Source organism: Apteryx rowi, unplaced genomic scaffold, assembly GCF_003343035.1.
Source record: "Apteryx rowi isolate R43461 unplaced genomic scaffold, aptRow1 scaffold_31, whole genome shotgun sequence".
Lineage (NCBI taxonomy): Eukaryota > Metazoa > Chordata > Aves > Apterygiformes > Apterygidae > Apteryx > Apteryx rowi.
In genome coordinates this window covers 92,695-111,140 of record NW_020449530.1, presented here as the reverse complement: position 1 = coordinate 111,140, position 18,446 = coordinate 92,695, and the positions used below count along the sequence as shown (strand labels likewise).

The 18,446-nt window shown below is 37.8% G+C and overlaps 1 protein-coding gene across 2 annotated transcripts in view; it reads right to left on the bottom strand.

The window, feature by feature from the left end:
- Positions 1–9,718: 9,718 nt before the first annotated feature.
- The window catches only part of LMO3 (LIM domain only 3), a 57,865-nt gene continuing 49,137 nt past the window's right edge, over positions 9,719–18,446 (bottom strand). For both annotated transcript variants that reach the window (XM_026070390.1, XM_026070389.1), the window contains one exon: positions 9,719–10,394. In XM_026070390.1, the coding sequence (XP_025926175.1) occupies positions 10,289–10,394 (106 nt within the window). In that variant the 3' untranslated portion in view covers positions 9,719–10,288. The remainder of the gene's footprint in view (positions 10,395–18,446) is intronic.

Below are 18,446 nucleotides of genomic sequence, written 5' to 3'. Positions count from 1 at the left end.
GTGAGAATGGATCTGATTTATATGGGCCTTGTGTATGATCAGAGATGTGTTCAAATCAAATCTCTCTAACTTAATTTTGGACTGTCTCCTTTAGTGAATTAGCTAACTAATTGTGAACAATAACAAAAGAAAAAGTAAATGTCTAAGTTTAGCTCTCCCAGCTTGGGATTGGGAGAAAAGGGAGGAAAAGTTGAAACAGGCTTTTGATTTTTCAGGGAAATAGAAGAAAAGGTTGCTTCTATGGGCAGTACTACATATTGGACAAGACTAAATCATCCATTTGGGAAAGGCAAAACTGGGTGAGAGAACAGGTGAATGAGAAAGATTTGCTATGCTGGCTACTGTATGTGCTCTAACAGAGCCAAAATGTGTTTTTTCCCCATGTTCTTTTTGCTTAGTAGGTTTGGTACAGAGGACACTGAGGATGTCATGCAGGCTCATACACCTGCAATTCTGTTCAGTTTTCCTTTTTCCAGGGAGTATAAGAAAACACAGCAGTTGTAGGTTTGAAGGTATCGTCCTTTTAAATGACAGATGCAACATTTTCTTCTGTGAATTTAGCCTCAAGGATCTTTTTCACTCTCCCTTTCAGATCTTTCAGATCTCATCTCATCTGCCTCTGCTTTATGTAATCAACCAATTAATAATGGCTTGAGAAGCAGGCAGGGATAATTGGTATACACTTTGTAAAAGAACAGTTGCAAATGTGAAAATGAATTGTATAGATTTTAATTGTTTTCCTTGCCTCTCATTCTTTTGCACCATATTAGTCCTTCTAGTTCCTTGGGGAAGAATTTAATGTGAGATAGCCAGACCAAAGTTCTCATCTAGCCAAGTGCCTCTTTTTGATGGGGACTATTAAAAGGTGGTTTGGAAGTGTAATAAGAAAAAGGAAAGGCAGTGCTTGTCTGGTATCCAGCAATTAGTGCTTTAGAGAATTCCTAAGCTAGAATTTGTATATATTGTCATTCTCCTGTTTAGGTATTTTATATGCTTAGCTGGTTCTGTTGCAAAATCCCACAATTACTACCCTCGCAAATCCTGTGAGGTAGAAAAGTGGTATTATCTCCACATTATGGATTTTGAACTGAGAAGCACAGAGACTTGAAATGCCACCATCTAAAAATAGATTAGAGCTGTTACAGTTCATTAGCACAATAAAAACTTTGGAACAAATTGATACCCAGCCTGTCCTTAAAAATCCAACCTCTCTATAAACTTCCTATTACAACACTACCTGATAAGACAAGGGTGACTGCAACCCTGAATTTTTATGATAGTCCTGTGTTGCTTGGCTTTCCCTGTAAATGCTAGCAACACAACACTATATAGTATGACTTCAGTTACAAGAGTTCTGTCTAGATGACTTTCAGACTCCAAAACCAGGTATACCCATTTAAGGAAGGAAAGGTGTATGGGATGTTCATTAGAAAATTTCAGATTTTTTAAAAGGGATCTGCAGACTGTTGAAAGCTTCACTAGCTCATGATGCTATAAACTGATAATACTAAACTATGTAACTTGTGTATTAGATGGACTTTAGATAGACCGGAGAATATAAGTAAGCAGACAAGTTGATGGTAGGTGATACCTAGGAGGCCTAGTTTATCATTTAGACTTCATTGCCTTGGTGTAGTAGAGCTATTGAGTTGTACTGATGGAAAGTTTTCAATGTTCTGTCCTGCTAACTTACTTAACTTTTGGCCCCCACTATCAGTAATATTGTAGCATCTCAAAAGCAGTAGTGTGTTTATCTTTGTACTACTTCCAGGATGTAGAAAGGGCATAAGCAGTATTTTCTAAGTGGACAGAAAGATACAAAGAGAAAGATCCAGACCCGACACAGGAATACTGATTATCACAATGTATTATCACAATGTCTAACTTTCAAGTGCTTGGCTCCAGTGTTAAGCTGTGCCTTCGCTTAGTGAGTAGACGTTACTAGAGAGATCTGTGGCTTGTATCCTGCCCATTTCACAAGCTTACATCCCTATCTTCATTTCAGCTTCATAGCCTGGGAACCTTACCTCCAGGTAGATGTTTCAGCTGGCCATGCAAAATACAGCAAAGATGATGATTTTTTTTTAGGAAGAATTTTTTAAGATGCTTTTTCTTTTTATCTTTTTTATCTTGTATCAGTATAGAGGGAACACTTGCCTCTTATATGAGAGACATAGGTTCTCTGCCCTTCTCAGTCTGAGAGAGTTTAAACCACCATCTTGCAATGCAGAGACCTGATGTCATGATCAGCTACTTGCAGGCTGTCCCAGCAGGTGGGGAGGAAGGGAATTCTCTTGCCTTTTTGTTGAAACTTTGCCATCCACACAAAAAATTTGATCTTCACAAAGCCACTGAGAAAGAGAATAAAGAAACTTCTTGTTTAGTGCAGATGCTTGGGAGGAAAGGGTTCCAGCTTCCGTTTCCTCTTCCAAAGACTGCTTCTATCTTTTATTCTATCACTCTTTAATATTAAATGCATTGCCCATGTGTGCCAGCACTCAGTAATAATTTATATGAAGGGCTATAGGCTGGAAATTCATCAGTTTGCTTACGGCAACAAAGTTCAACTGTCTGTAGGCTGCCCTGACTTCAGCTGGGTCATCTTCTGGTTGAAGAACTGCTATTTTACAGTGTGGTTTGGAGCAACATAAGAACTGAAGAGAGTGAAAAGGCCTTGATGTAATGCCCCCAAAATAAAGTGGGATGAGAAGTTAAAGCAGAAAGCATCCTTACTGCTACAGCTATAGTGGTAAGTGATATTTCATCACTTACATGATGACTGAGAGACTGTAGGACCAAATGTGAACCTGTCATTCTAAATTTGAGACATTAGCTAGTTACGCATTTATTAACACCAATCCACCTTGCTTCATCTTCTCTTTTCTTTTTAATGAATATGTACTCATTGTCATAAGACTACTTCACTCCAAAAAGGCTTTTTCTACAATGAGTACTAAAATGCTCTGTTTCAACTTAGACAAAGAAAATCAGAATACTTTTATAGCTATTGCTACATTATAATCGTACACAGCTCACGTGCTTGGTTAACTGTGTGGCATCAGGTTTGGAAACCTGGATATTATGCTACAGTCATGAATGGCTTATAAAACTATGTAGTAAGTATTTTTAAGTTCTTACTAATATAATAGTAAAAACTTAAAAGTCTACACTATTTTGCTTATTCCGTTCATCCTGAAAGCTGGTTATAATATCAGCAATGTATTGGTTGGATCCAACTGAGAGAAATTTTAATTATCTCGACATCAAGAAAGGCATAAACAAAGGGTGTACATTATGAACAGGAGATAAGGATGCTTATAAATACTTACACATAACATAGAATGTAAACTCAGCTTTTTGAAAGTAGAAAAATGTTAAAAATGTGGTCTTCCTTTCAAGACCTGAATGTTCAATTATGTGAATAAAATATATAAGCATTTTTTCTTTACTATAACAGTCTACTGATAGAGTTTTTCATACCCATTATTTTATACATGTGTCTCCTCACAAAAAACACACTGTTGGGAAGAACATAAAGACAAATAATCTCATTTACATTGCTTTAGAGCTGCAGGTAGGAAGAGTACGTCTCTGCATTGGAATTTAGTGATACTTTTGTGAAAGGCACCACCGAGTCATATATGACAAACAAGCACAACCTGGATCCCAGCTGGATACAAAGGCAGATCCATAGATTGTGCTAATGTTGGTGCATACTGCTTTTTTTCCCTGCCAACCAGTTTGCTTATATAGTTTATATAAAAGGAAAGTAAAGGTTTATGATGAGATTTAAATCCTGATATGCCTGATATCCTCATCTTGGCATCTATGGAGATACAGTGGCAGGACAGGGAAACAGATTTGTTACCTCATTATCTTTTAATTTTTGTTAAAAACATCTCTAAAAGGTTGGCCTTCCAACGTGACTCTTTCTTGTTATTTCTCAATGGCACAGCATATCACATTGTTAAATGTAAATTGCTCTTGGCTAGTTTTTCAAAGTAATTTGACAACATCRTTTGATTTTGCTCTAACATAATCTAGAAACTGTTTCCCAGTAGTGGGACAAAGGGAACGTGAAGAAAATGTTATATAGAATTTCTTGCAGTTTGCTCCTTTCTTACAGTACTTATCATATTTTGCTTAACAGCAGCAATCTTACTAGGTTCAAACACTCAGATGTATCCAGTGATTATGTGAACTGTATGGATTTCATACGTTAGATGAGCCTCAGAATACTAATGTTATATGCCTTACAATAATGCAGTGAGACCCAATTTGGTTTTGATTGCAATAATCTGGAGTCAAATGTGCAAACCCTTGCTAATTTAAGTTGATTTTACCTTTATCGTTTTGCATATTACATGATCTAGAGCCACACAAACAAAAGCTTGTTTGGACTTAGCGTGCTTTCCTTTTCAGAAAACAGAATTCTTTTTAATTAAAAACACTTAAAAAAAATCAGTATGTGTAATTGCTAACACCTGCTATGTGTTACTAACAGATGTTTCTTACTTACCTAAGGGAACTGTTATAATTACACTATAAGCTTATTGGAATGGCATTTAACCAAGATAGTTTAGGAACTTTAGATGGTGACTTTGTGCTCTTTTATTAATCCTTCCTCTCAAAAACTTTAAGTGAGAAGCTTTTTTTTTTTTTTTTWWAAAAAAAAAGGCAGCCTTAGTCACTTGCCTCCCCTACCCATTTTCGCCACAAACAGTTCACCAGAATTAAGCTTTGAATGTTGCCTGTCCTCTTCCCCGAGCCTGTCTCTGAGCGTCGAGGAGGGGTTTGCTTGCGGGGCTCAGAGGGTAGCGCTGGAGCCTGTCTCCAGAAGGCCCGGGAGCGGGTGGGTGTGAGCGGCCTTGCAAGTCATGCTGCTGGCAGGGGACAAGGACTGCTGACGTGCTGTGTGATCCCGGGCAGCCTGCTTAACCTCTGTGCTGCTCTGTTCCTGTCTGCAAAAGAATGGTAATGCTTGCCTCACGGCGTGTTGGGAGGCCTAAATCAAAGGGGTTGCACAGGGCTTTGAGTTCTTTAGATTAAAGGAAAGGTTAGCAATAATAGTTGTAAGCGTTGGCCCGTCACAAAGAACTTGCAACTCAGAGGCAGGCTGACTTCTCGTGTGCTGCAGAGGTTTGCGAGCACGGCGGACTACGGGAGGTACTGTGGCTTCCTGCATTTTCAGGCTTGACTGTAAAGCAAGACACTGTGCGCTCCCTCTGCATCTTCATTTATGAAACTAATCACACAATTACCTGCAGGCATGTGTTAAATATGACACTGGTCTCCGCAAAATAATGGGCCAATTGCAAACAATGAATAAAGAGAGGCAGCTCCATTTATAACTGCTGTTTCAACAGAGCTGTGTTGTAATCAAAGTGWTCTGAGGGTGACTCATTAATTAATTGATGTTCTTTTTTATTATGTGCTATTGAGTTAATGAGTAATTTGTGCTAGATAACTCTCTGAACACACTGATTATGTGAGATATTTTCTGGGGCTTTCATACCAGTGACATGCTGAATAGGTGGAAGATGGTATTTGCTTATGTATACTCATTATTAGCAGGTTCAGGATGAATATAAATCAGCAGAAGGGCATTTTAAAAGGTATTAGATACATGCAACCCTTACTTTAAGGCTTTAAGCAGATATTCTTCAGCTTTTAATGCCTTAAATAGTATTAAAATCACTTCCTTTATAATACTTCTATCACCCACAATTGGCAGCTCCTAGAAAGGGTGCCTACACAAAAGATTTTTACTGGGAGCGTGTTTGTGCTAATGGCCTATTACCTCGCACATGTTGTATTTTGGTTTCCTTTTGCAAAGTACTGAAGTGAACAGTAAACAGGTTTGGTCTGCATCATTGGGCTGAAGTAGAAGAAATGTATTAAGTGAATATGTAATTGGCTTTTTTATCTAAAGTGGTATTTAAAAGAATAAAAACACTATTCTTATATACAGTACACACTTTGCTTTCTGTAGTTTGAGTTGTTAAAGCTTTTGCTTTATTGAAACCACAACATCTCCAATGCCATAGGAGTTTTTATTCATTAAACAACAAATGGCTAAATTGATAATTTAGTCTGACAACAGCAGCACAGTTGAAGCTTTCAGAAGAATCAGCTAAATGTATAAAATTATACCCAGCAATCACTACAGACCTTCATCTTTTGACAAGATTTGTTCTAGGTACAGATGACTGTAAACTACCTACCACTGAGAAAATTATAAGAAGCTGCTGTATATTACAATGAAAAAAGCCTTTAAAGTACTTTATGCAGGCTAAACCCTATCAATCCCTGTTTGTTTGTTTCTTTTCCCCACAGTCTCCCTTCTCACTGACCACTTTTCCATCTGTTTGCCTAAAGTCATTTTATATGTAAGCGACTAGGAACATTTGAGGGGTGGTGGGTGAATTTTCTTTATTTACTTTATGTGAGCTTAAATTTGAACATTTTGGGAGGGTAGGAAGAGGGCGGAAGGTGTGCATAAAAGGAACCAGAAAACATGTGATAAGCAAGATAGAAATGCAGTTTTGAAACAAATCAACTTTTAGCCCTGGTCACTGCTTTTGCAGCATCCAGGCTGGCTTGATTCATCACCAGTTTTGGCAGATAACAGACACAGCAGGTTATGGTAGGTAGAGAAGCTTTCTACAACTGAAAATCAAAGCTTGGTAATTTGTACTTCACCAGTGGCTTAGAAAACAGCGGCTCAGGAATAATGGATTTATGAATTTGTTTTGGCTGGCTAAACTCAGAGATTCATAGAAATAGATAGAGATAAAATACCATAAAGGTAGGTGATACAGGCAGAAGCATTCTTGTTTGGCAAATAAGCGTACATGGAAAAACGGTCACTAGAGTAACCTTTTGCTGTAGGCAGGCAGAGCATGTTGAAACACACAGTGATGGAGAAGAAAACCAAAGGCAGATAACTAAAAAGAACCCAAAGAAACGTTCTAGGCTTCAGCCAAAAAGACTAGTAAAGCTGCCTGGCAGAAGATAACCTCTCTTTAATATTGTCTTACAATATTCTACTTTGGTGGAGTTGTAAATGTTTCCATTAAACATATTTTAACTCCCAGTTATTATTTTAAAAGCCAGGCAAGATGGAAGATAGCAATGCAGGAAAATGTGTAATTGATTTCTGACCTACCCCAAATCTAAGTTTATTTTGTATCCTGTACATACTAATTTTAGATATGTATGTGCATAAGATATATATGCCCAAAGTGCTCAAAGCAATGCCATACCATCACATTGCAGCACTTCAAACAAGCATATCACCATTTTTTTTTATCCTTACATCAATTAAGATTGGTTGAATGGTGAGACTTTTTTTTTTTTTAATCCATACCAGGACCACCCTTCTCTTCCCCATTCTGAGTATATATCACAAAACGCACACATGCACATACGAATAACATTATACATAATAATGARCCACTATTTTCCCACTCCACTCTCTTCATTTACCCCATACAGAGCTGAGCAGTGGCACTTTGTGGTAATGAGAGAGTGCTATAGAGTTTACAACACTAACAGCGTGCAGTTGCCTTCATCCCCAGGATGGTTTTGGTGCATTCCTACTTCAGATCTGTAGCTACCTACTGCACATTTTAATGCTCTCCTTTTCCCAGAATGTCCTAATGCTACCAGTAATATTTGCATGCATAGCTCTAGGTTTTCTGACGAGCTGAAAATGCTTTACAAAAGCAGTGTATGTATTAGCCCCATTTGACAGATGGGGACAACTGAGGCACAGAGAAGTTAAGTGACTTGCCCAAGCTTCCAGCAAGTCAAAGACAGAACCAAGGTTCCACATTTCCTGTTCCCCAGACCTATTTCTGAACCAGGGATTTCCATCCAGTCTGCAGTCTACTAGTGGAAACCTGAAAGAGCTCTTTCTAGCTTCTAACTGAAAGAAACACTAGAGGTTGGAGAAGAAAATTGAAACTGGAATCAAAATAAGAAAGTGTGATTTTTTTTTTTTTTTTTTCCCCCTTCTGGCCATCCTCATCTTCATGGGAAGGCCAACATGTTTATTGCAGCTGAAGAGAATCCAGAAGTGCCATCCTACCGTTACCTCTGACATCAACTGCTTTATTATCGCAAAGACATTAGGGGACTGTGGAAGGGAGCAGGAGAGAGGCTTGTGCTCATGGCTCAGAAGGAAGTTAGTCCATAAGATAGGGCCAAATTTCATTTGAAAAGCTATGCGGGGCTATTTTTTCTAACTAGCAAGAACAGCCTGATCTTACAGGTCCTGTATCAGTAGAAGTCAAGTTTTGTGAGCCCTGCTCAATTTTAAAAGGGTTCACAGCCAGATACAAAACCACACTGTAACAATAGTCATTAGAACTAAATATCTGTTTCTAAATCAATCCACTGGGCAGTAAACACAAAACCACACACTAGAGGAATTACCCCACTGCATTACAAAGTTTCATTCCCCATCCTCAGGAAAAACATGGTGAAAATGTGTAGTGGGACAGGAAGAGCAGGTAAGGACAGCACTGAACTTTAAATGCAGTTGAGCAGAGGCAAGGGTTTTTAGTCTAAATAAAACAAAGCGCTCAACTTCAGAACAGCATAGGATATGGTGGATATAGTGGGTCTGTGGTTTTTGTTTTTTCAGTGCAGGCTGTTTTCCTGGTGAGATAGATTATAGTGGCAAAGAATTAAATATGCATTTAGCAACTTTTTAAACATTCATCCTGCTTTCCTTTGCCAAACACCTGTAAGCTCTGTCAGTGGTATGAGCACGTAGGGACATCTGGCTGATGCAACAGTCTCATGGCTTTAAAAACGTAGGTCCAGCTCTCCTAGCAAATGAACTGATTGCTGACAGTGGCTGTCAACAGTCACTCCCCCTTTCTCAGAAGGATTTTAATTGCCAGTATTGATGGGACAAACCTGTAGGATATTACCATGGACATTAGAGTGCTTATATAGTTGAGTGTGGTAGCTCTCACTTTCTGTAATGGTATTTCAATGGTATGTCCCATCAACATCAGCATTTAAATGATTTTTAGCATTCACTGAGGTGGGTATTTAGTGACCCGTCAGTCTCCTAGTGTCAGCTCAGGGTCATTTCCTTAATGTAAACAGACCCTTGGAGCGGGGCTGTTTACAGTACTTTCTGGTTTCACTTTTTTTCCCAAAGTCTGTTTAGGACACAGCCCTGGGAAACTTTACGGTTAAGCTCCAACTGAAGAAAAAGAAAAGAAAAGAAAAACAACCCCCCCAAATTCTAATAATTTATTAAAATGTATATAAGCAGAAGTCCTCTCTCCTTCATTCTCCCCTCAAATTAAACACTTTCAGAAAAATAACACACACACACATATATATATGTGTGTATGTGTATATATATATATATATATAAAAACCAAGATACCCAGAGGCACTGGCTTGCATTAGGGCCTAATTTCCAACTAAATTAAAAATCAAACCCAGGCATTTTGAATGCCTAAGGGGCACAAAGCAGCACCCAAAATCATTAACTTTTGCACCTTTTATAATATATCCCAAACCAGTCAGATTTGTTTCTCAAAATTTTGTAGTAAAATAAAAGTGCTCTTTGAGGAAAATCTATGCAATTAAACAGCAGATGCTTAACCCCTGAAAAATAGAGGCTTGTAAGAGAAGTGCTGACAGACCTTTAACCATAGCATCACTAGCAGCAGGTGCTGCTAGAGTTATAAGTTTTCTAAATAGTTTTAATGTAAACAGTATTCTTAAGCTCTAAGTGTAGCATAATGGTTGGGATTTGCTCTTTAATTCTTTTTACTAGAAAGATACAGCTCATTTAAAATAGCTGGTAAATACACAAAGCATAAATATACAGTAAGTTTAGACACTGATTGTACTAAATGCAACGATACAAAGAAGCATACAGGAACACAAATGGTAACACAATAAAACTGTATTACATTTGTGCTTCAAATATTACAATACATTATATACAGTAGTCCAAAATAAACATCTCATGCCAAATGACACAAAAAGAAACAAAAAACAAACAAACCAAAAACCCCAATAGCAAGCAAAAAGAATCCAGCTGTATGTACAGTACCTTTTTAATTAACATTTGACTCTGAACTGGAGCAATTTTCACTACATACAGATGCAGTCCGCCTTTTATTTCACGCAACCATCCTGTCTCCCTATATCTACGCTATTCAGTAGGTTCCTGTGTCATTTCTTATATACATGTTGAGCAAAAAAGATAAAAGAACATAGTGCTTTGTATTCTTAATGATGTGGCATCAGATCAGCGAACCTGGGGTGCATAACCTTCTTTCATTAAACCCTCCTCATAGTCTGTCTGGCACAGAATCATGTTGTTCTTCAGGAAAAATTTGTCTCCAACGCAAAATCTGAAATTACAATAATAAGGCAAAAAAAAAAAAAAACAGGTAGTTTTAGAATGAAATATGTGATATGATCTTACATTTAAGAATTGTAGCACAAGTGTTCACAATTTTATTGTACTGGCCACACAGCTCACACCTCTGCTGTCTGTTGCAGCACATACACACGTATGTATACGAAAACCCAGCAGCGGAGTTGCTCTGGTATCAGAATTATTTCCATGCTTTCAATAAAATCTGGTGCATACAACTGCTTTTGCTTTCCTAGCCAAAGACTTCATTCAAAGCCCACCAATGACTGTGGGAGTCTTGGATCGGGTCACTATCGCATAGATAAAACAGAATAAATATCCAAGGCTACTGAGTTGAATGAAAAGTCACACAAATCAGAAGGAAAACAAAGTGATCATATGCAGTAGAATGCTCATTGGAGATACGTTATATTTATGTTGTACAGACACATTTATAAGAATATCATGCTATATTCCAGCTGAATATTTTACTAGATTGATTTAATCCAGTGGTTCTGAGAATCAAAATATTCTTATCTATTATACACACAACTTTACGTATACTATGCACATCTAGTGCACATCTAGAGACACATAGGCAGGTATGCAGAGAAAACAGTTTTTCCTGTAGGAATTGGTTACAAATTTAGTTACTCAGCTAACTACTTTCTCTCTCGTGATATCAGTACACATACCTTGTTATACTATTATGTACTTCAGAATGATCTGATTACTACAAAATGCTAATGAGTTATTTCACTTGATTTTCTCTGATGTGTAAGAAACCCATCTGAAGTTTCCACTCCCGACTGTCTGGTTTCAAACTTAAGTAGTATTTCCCAATTATGCAGCAGGCTCATCACTGACACTCCCTCCCTTCAGACACATCCAGTGTTTTCTTTAAGGGTTTTAGGGAAAAAGTGAATAGGGCCCAAGGTATAGAAAAACAGTTTCCCTAGCGATTGCTTTGGTAGGGTTACATTCCTTTGTTTACAGTGAACTCTCCAGCTATAAAATATACTGGGAGGTGCTGCTCACATTATTCCAATTAAAATGAAAGAAAGTAACCTAAATGAACCCCTTAACACTGATGTGAATAAATGAAACTGGTTTCTACCAGCTAATTATGGATCTCACTACATGAAGTATTGTTTAATGTGTAACGGATTATAATGTCCTTTTTTGTATAATTTCCAAATGGTGACATCTTGGCCACAATTAGGGTCAGATATAAATGCTTGTGGTGTTTACGGTAGATTTAACAACAGAGTAGCTATGGGAATAGCTGTATATGTATTTAATTGTAACAATTTAACCTTCAAATAGTGGCGTCTGCTGTAGCTGACCCAGTAAAACTAGGCAAATTACACAAGCTGACCTGGGCGACCTTTGATAGTGGTCTCTCTTTATCAGATAGTCAATTCCTAATGATGTTCAAGCAGAAATCTCAGCAAATTGTCACAGATTAAATTGTGTATTGAAAGCAGTCCTTTAATGTTTTGTGAAGTTGGAGGTTTAAATGAGTAGCAGTTGGACTGATTTACATTTGTGAAGATTGGATGCTAGACAAACAGCGAACCCATTTATTTTCCAACTGGGTAGCTTTGGAAATTTATCCTTATGCTAGCTAAATAGATAGAGGGAAAATAGTGTAATAAAAAAGTGGATTGAAAAGAATTAGCTTTGCTCTTAAAGGAAAATTGGTTTGTTTATTTGTGGACTTTTTTCTGTAAGATTAATGCCTGCTGCTGATGATGATTGAAAATAGAGATTATGGAATGATCCTGAAATCTTTAAGTTATTTATGGTCAAGACTGTTTTATAGAATTTACAGGTTCCTTCTCTGCCTCCCACCCCAGTCCTGGTATATTAGGCTGCTAACAACCAAAAAGTATTTTATGTAAATGTGTTGAAAGGAGGAATTCTTGAAACAAACAAGTTCTTTGGGAGTTTCTCTAGTTTCCCTCTTTTGAATCTTTGTCCATCATCAGCAATACTGACTGAAATTGGCATGTTTTTACCAGATTAGGTACAGGAATCTTAACTAGTGCTAGCACATAAAAGTGATTTTCCCAAAGTCACATTAAAGTAAAAATTAAAAAAAAAATCCTTCTTAGTTTCTATTAAATGAATACACTGATTGATACGGACTAAAGCAAGAGAAATTAGCCATTGTCACAAACCAGTCCCTCCATTACAGCTAGCTCAACAGTTACCGATGGGGATTGAACCTGTGACATCCGACCAGCAGTGCCCACCACATGAGAAGGTCACTATACAGCAAGTTGGCTGTCCCTGTGGTCGGGCACCAGTGGGACACAGGAGCACATCTGCTCACCCAGCAAAAAGCACAAACTCAGATTTGTGAATGCTATTTGGCTATATATTCCTTTGTGATCCAGCGTAATATAGAACTTAGCATAATAGTTTGTATAAATTGCAAATGAAAAATACATTGCTAAAGTGCAATTCACTTGTACAGCAATGCTTTCACATATGGATTCCTACAGTATTGCTTGTATCAAAATCCTGGCTGGCTGAAGGATTTTGTTCTCTAGCCCTCAGAGAAGTGCCACAGTTTGAATTAAACTACACCACCTACAGTAGGGAGTCAGGATGCCTTTCCCAATAAAAAGTGTCAATGTGTTTTACTTTTGCTATGTTAATATGTCATGCCAGAGATGCTCTACCTATGTCTACATGGTGTTTGACAGCTCTATGCATGAGCGGCTGTAAACATATACAGTCCCACAAATCATTTACCTTCCAACTGYACAGCCGTCTGGTGGAGAGGCTGCCAGTGGCCTGTCTAGACATGCTCGGCTGTGCGATAACCTGTCGGGTGGCCGTCTGTCTGCATGGCAAGACACCCTCTGCGCTCATCTGCAGCTACGTCTGCATGCTGGGGGGGTGATCATCTATGTCTTGGGGGAAACCTGTTACTTGTGTGATACTTATGGTCCAGATTCTGTGTCTGTTTTCATACTGTGCAAGTTCAGTGACTGAAACACACTGGCAAAGATGGGAGGTGAGGCTTGCATGTGCCCCTGAGTATCACACGTGTGAATTATGCATTCATTAGATGACAAAGAGGTAAGCACCAGGTGACAAAAGACTTTAAACACAGCATACTAGCTCCCAAGTACAAGGGGGGAGGGCAGCTAGATGAAGGAAATGTGACAAATTCTGTCCATCCGGTGCCACACTTTTGACCTTATCTGACTCTCAAAAGCAGACTTAGCCTCTTCTAAAGTCAAAATGGTAAATTTTGCCACTTCTTCAGTTTGGTTTTGCACTTTTAAGGATTGGCTGGATCAGATTTAAAGCAGAAGGGGAAATTCAAGCCTAGCCTTCCACCCCCTGCAAGAGTGTTTTTCAATGGAATTGACATAGGGTGTAAATCAGGGCATAATTGGGCACGTATATCAAATGGAGTCAAGGAGGATATTGAGATGAATATTGATCTTTGGTGAAAAAGCAAAGCATTCCCATATTAAAATGGCATTTGGGTTAGGAGTATATAATGAGGCAAGACTATTATTTTCTAGAAGACAGATAGTAGTCTTCAGCCTTTTCTTCCCTAAAACCCTCACCCAGTTTAATTTATTTAATAGGCATGCAAGATGAACAAGAAAAAATATACAATGATGGACTGCATTAACATGCCAGATTGGACTTACCACCATAAATTGATAGTACTACTTCTGACATGACTGTGACATTAGTAGAATGACCATTATAATTAACCTATATCCTAGAACTCCTGTCATATTTTAAAATGGCAAAAGGAAGGCCATTTATATTACAAAATGACCTGTTATCATCTTGTTTGGAAGGGGAAGGTGTGCCTAGACTAATCACAAGTAGTATAAAACTTCCATTTTGAGAAATAGCTACTTCTTTGTTCAGAGCAGAGGTTTAAGGAGATCTTTCTGCTGTCTGTCATTTCCGACGTACAGGATGCATGTCAAAATACTGAAGACTTCTTAAGAAAGTGAGAGAAATATTGCTGTGAACAAAGACTGCTGTGTGTGAAGTGCCTCCTTTGGTAATGTTGGAGCTTTGTTGTTGCAGAAAGGCACAAACAAAATATGGATGCATTTAATTGATTTCCTCTAGTATAAAGAAAGCACAAATTTACCCCATTCCCACCCTTCCTCTCTGTTTTTTTTTTTTTTGCTCTCAGTGATGTAACTTGTCCTCTGCTTTTCTCCCTTTCCTTTTTTTCAGGTGAGTTTCCAGTATAACTCAAATTAATGCTAATCTACATGCATTACCAAGAGAACAAAGCCACTCTTACTTCACAGTTCATCTGTCCACACCTATATTTTACTAATTTTAGGGTTTTGTCAAAAGGTCCATTTATTATCAAAGGCTGGAAAGTCTAAGCTGTGACTAGGTTTCTACATTTTCATCAGTAAGATGAATTAAATGCACAGAATCCTAGGTAAATGGTAAGCCAGTTCAGCTTAAGATGAAAAATCTCAACTTGGTGTGCTTTTCAATTATTATTTTTATAAAAGCTGGTATGAAAAATGTATTTATTTTTATTCTAAATTTAGAGACATTCAATGAAAATAAAGGTCTTAAAAATCTATAAAAGGAACATACACACAAAAATCTAATGCTAGTGTTTGAAGTAAGTCTGTCCCTAACGTTACATTCCACAAAATCCCCTGCCTGATAGTGAACAAAGCCAGCTTTGTGTGGGCATTCTGCAATTTATACAAGATGTAAGTGTTTACAGCTACATGAGGACAGTGATTTGAATGACCGTGTAACCATTCTCAGTCTAGTGCCCAGTAAAATAAAGGCTGTTTTCAAGACAGAAATGGAAGGATAGAAGAATTGATTTAAACACCCTTCAGTGACAGCAGATGGGGGTTTTTAAACCACACCCCAAGCTGACTTCAGGATATAGACAGAAATTATCGCAGAGATATGGAACAAGCTGCTAAAATAGCCGACAGAGAGTGAAAGGAAGGACACAGAAACTGAGGAAACTGGGAAAGCCGAAGGCAGACTGAGATCATCACTGTAGTCAAAAGTGTCAAGCAAAGATAGAGCTGAGTCTACTTGCAAGATTTTCCACTCCATTTTGCTAGTCACACACATGCAACCTGACAAAGTGTGAAAGGCAATGTCTGTTTACAAGTTTATATTTTTCCAGTGGTTTCCATTTTTCTTTTAAATTTTCTACAGAGATCAACCTACATTGAGGGTATTGCCAAAGTGAGATGAAGCGCTTCTGAGAAGAAGTTTAATACAGAGTGGAAAGGGGAGCATTCAAACCATTAAGATGATTGTCACTAAGCTCTGTGGGTATTCAGGAGATGGAAAAACTCTTCAAATTAGGAGGAAGCTGTACAGAGACATGAAAGATAAGGGGAAGCTAAAACCTTTAAACTAGGAGTAGAGCTTAATATTCACAAAATCTCTACAGCTTTACACACCAGTAGCAAGAACAAAAAGAAAGTATATGGCAAAAACCGGCTGGATGGAGCAATTAGATTCTAGAGTTGAATAGCTTTATGAAAGGGAAAATACGACACAGTGCTTATTTGACACCAGGGGACTAGACTCAGCGGCTCAAGAGATCCCTTCCAGTCCTATGTTTCTAGCATACATTATGAGAGACATACGAGGCAACCAGGTTTTCTTCTAACTTTGAAAATCTAGTCTTCTGGATGCCAATAAAAAGGGACAGATACATTAAATGTTAGTTCAGGGAGGGAGCTTATGGCCTGCACAAAAGTCCCCTGAAATCAAGGTGGTCTACCTACCATCCACACTGAGCCTTGATGCAGATGTTGAGTAGTACATACTCAAAAATAATAAAGCAAACTGAAGCTGTACATAAAAGCAGAAAAATCACTGAATTTTTCATGAAAAGCACTGGCAACGGGCGGGCTCCTCTCTCGCCAGGCCAGGATCAACTGTTTAAAGGGCAAAAATATGAGGGTCATATTATAGTAAGGATAAAGAGCTGGCTGCCCCAAGGATCAATGTGATGTGAGTTAATATAATTATTAGCAAGCTTGGAAGGCAGAAGGCATCAGAAAGAATTCCAAACAACCAGGTGCATAATGTCAGAAGAAATTCACTGTTGGCCAATGCAAAGTAATGCAAAGTGAAGAAACAATTTAGTCTCCTCATGAACGTTGCATATCTTCTGTTAGGAAAAATCTAAATGGTAGACAATAACTATTGTATGCTTTACAGCAGTACCTCAGATACGTTGAACTTGTCTCAGTGGAAAGAATGTCACAAAGAATTTAAAATTTAATTGGGGAAGAGAAGGTGAAGGTAGGGAATAGGGTCAAATATACACGTCTTGCAATAGCTGGTGAATTCTGCTAGCTCTGTTGGTGATTTGTGGATACTGCTGATGTGTTTATAAATAAAAATATTTATCTTTGAGTATACCACATTAGGGATAGTGACTGGAGTGAAAGTGAAAAGCAGACTTAAAAGTCAGCTCAAGAACATTATTTTGCATACAAGGGGAAGCATGGCATAAAGAAACAAAATTAAACAGTTATCTTATAAACTCATCCTCACCTGGAATCTGCTGTTTGGTTTTGATTACCCTATCTCAAGCAGAGGAAGAACAGAGGATCCTGACAAGGGCAATGAAAATTATTAATGGTGTGGTGACTGACAAGATTATTCAGTTTAAAAGAAAAGAGATTTCATAGCAGAAATATAAAAAAACATCAGTGGCATGGGGTCAGCTGTCCAGTATTTCTATTTTTTGCTGTTATATAAGTAATGAAAACCAAAAGATTTAAAACCATTTATTAATGAGAGAATGGACAGTCAGTGGAATGCTTTGCTGTAAGAAGCACAGAACAACTAAGTTGGAGCATCCATGAAATAGGATTTATTATAAAAAACAACAAAACTAATTCTTCAGAGTGCTACTAGCCCCAAATTGTGAGGAAGAATGTACCCTACAAGCAGCCTGTTTTATTAGGCTCCTTGAGAGCTATCGCAATATAATCAGGACTAGGGCCACTTTTGACAGTTCCTGAATTTCTTTGAAACTTCTGGTACTACTCACTATTCTGACTAGATGAACTAAATCGTATTTCAGGTAAATTAATTCCGGTGTTCCCAATCTAAGACTTTTATAAGACTATCTCAGCAACCATTTGTCCACACTATATGCAAGGTAAAAATCAAGTAAGGTCCTAGACTGAAAGCTAAGGAATGACATGGCTAAGAATTACTAAATATCCCTGAAATGCTCCACTTTGGAAGCACCTAACAGCACTTTTCCGGTGGGAATCAGTGGCCCTAGGGCAAAATATGATGTATACTAGCTGCAAAGTGAAACTGTACATTAGTTCACACTCATTATGGCAAAAGAGGAATATTAAAAATTATCTCAACAGCTTAGTTTTTTGGGGAAGAGAAAAAAAGTTCATTTCCTCACATCCAAGAGTACTAACTATGATGAAAATCTTTTGTACTCAGGGTAACAAACATTGTCTGCTTTGCTTGACTGATGAAGATTAGCTGACTTCTTACATTAAAGAAGTTTGTCTTGTATGGGCTGAAGTGACAAGACAATAACTAAGTGCTAATTGTGCATAACCAACACTAAAGATATGCAGCCCCATTATGGCATGTAATAAATGAAGCGAACAACAGAAATATATTAGGCACTTTAATAATGATACTAGAAGAGTGGTTTGCAGAAACAGGGATGTGAAGGGTTTAAGAAACAAAATCTTGGAGTGTGCGTGTGTCTTACTTGAGTGGGCTCTACTGGGAGGCTCTGCCTGCCTTACTCGGAGTACGGCTTTTTAGTTCTGTGGCAAGACAAAACTGATAGGACTTTAAATAGCATTAGAACCTATAATTACTTTGCATTATTATATACTTTAAGCAGTGGTTATTACTTGCCTGGTATTTTAATTTCCCATGCAACATAATGAAAAAGGTCAATTTGGCTTTTTTTAAGAGTGTAATTGTAGTGTGCTATACTTATTAGCAGCTGTACATTTTATGGTTCTTTAGGGATGTTTGATTTTTAAATGAC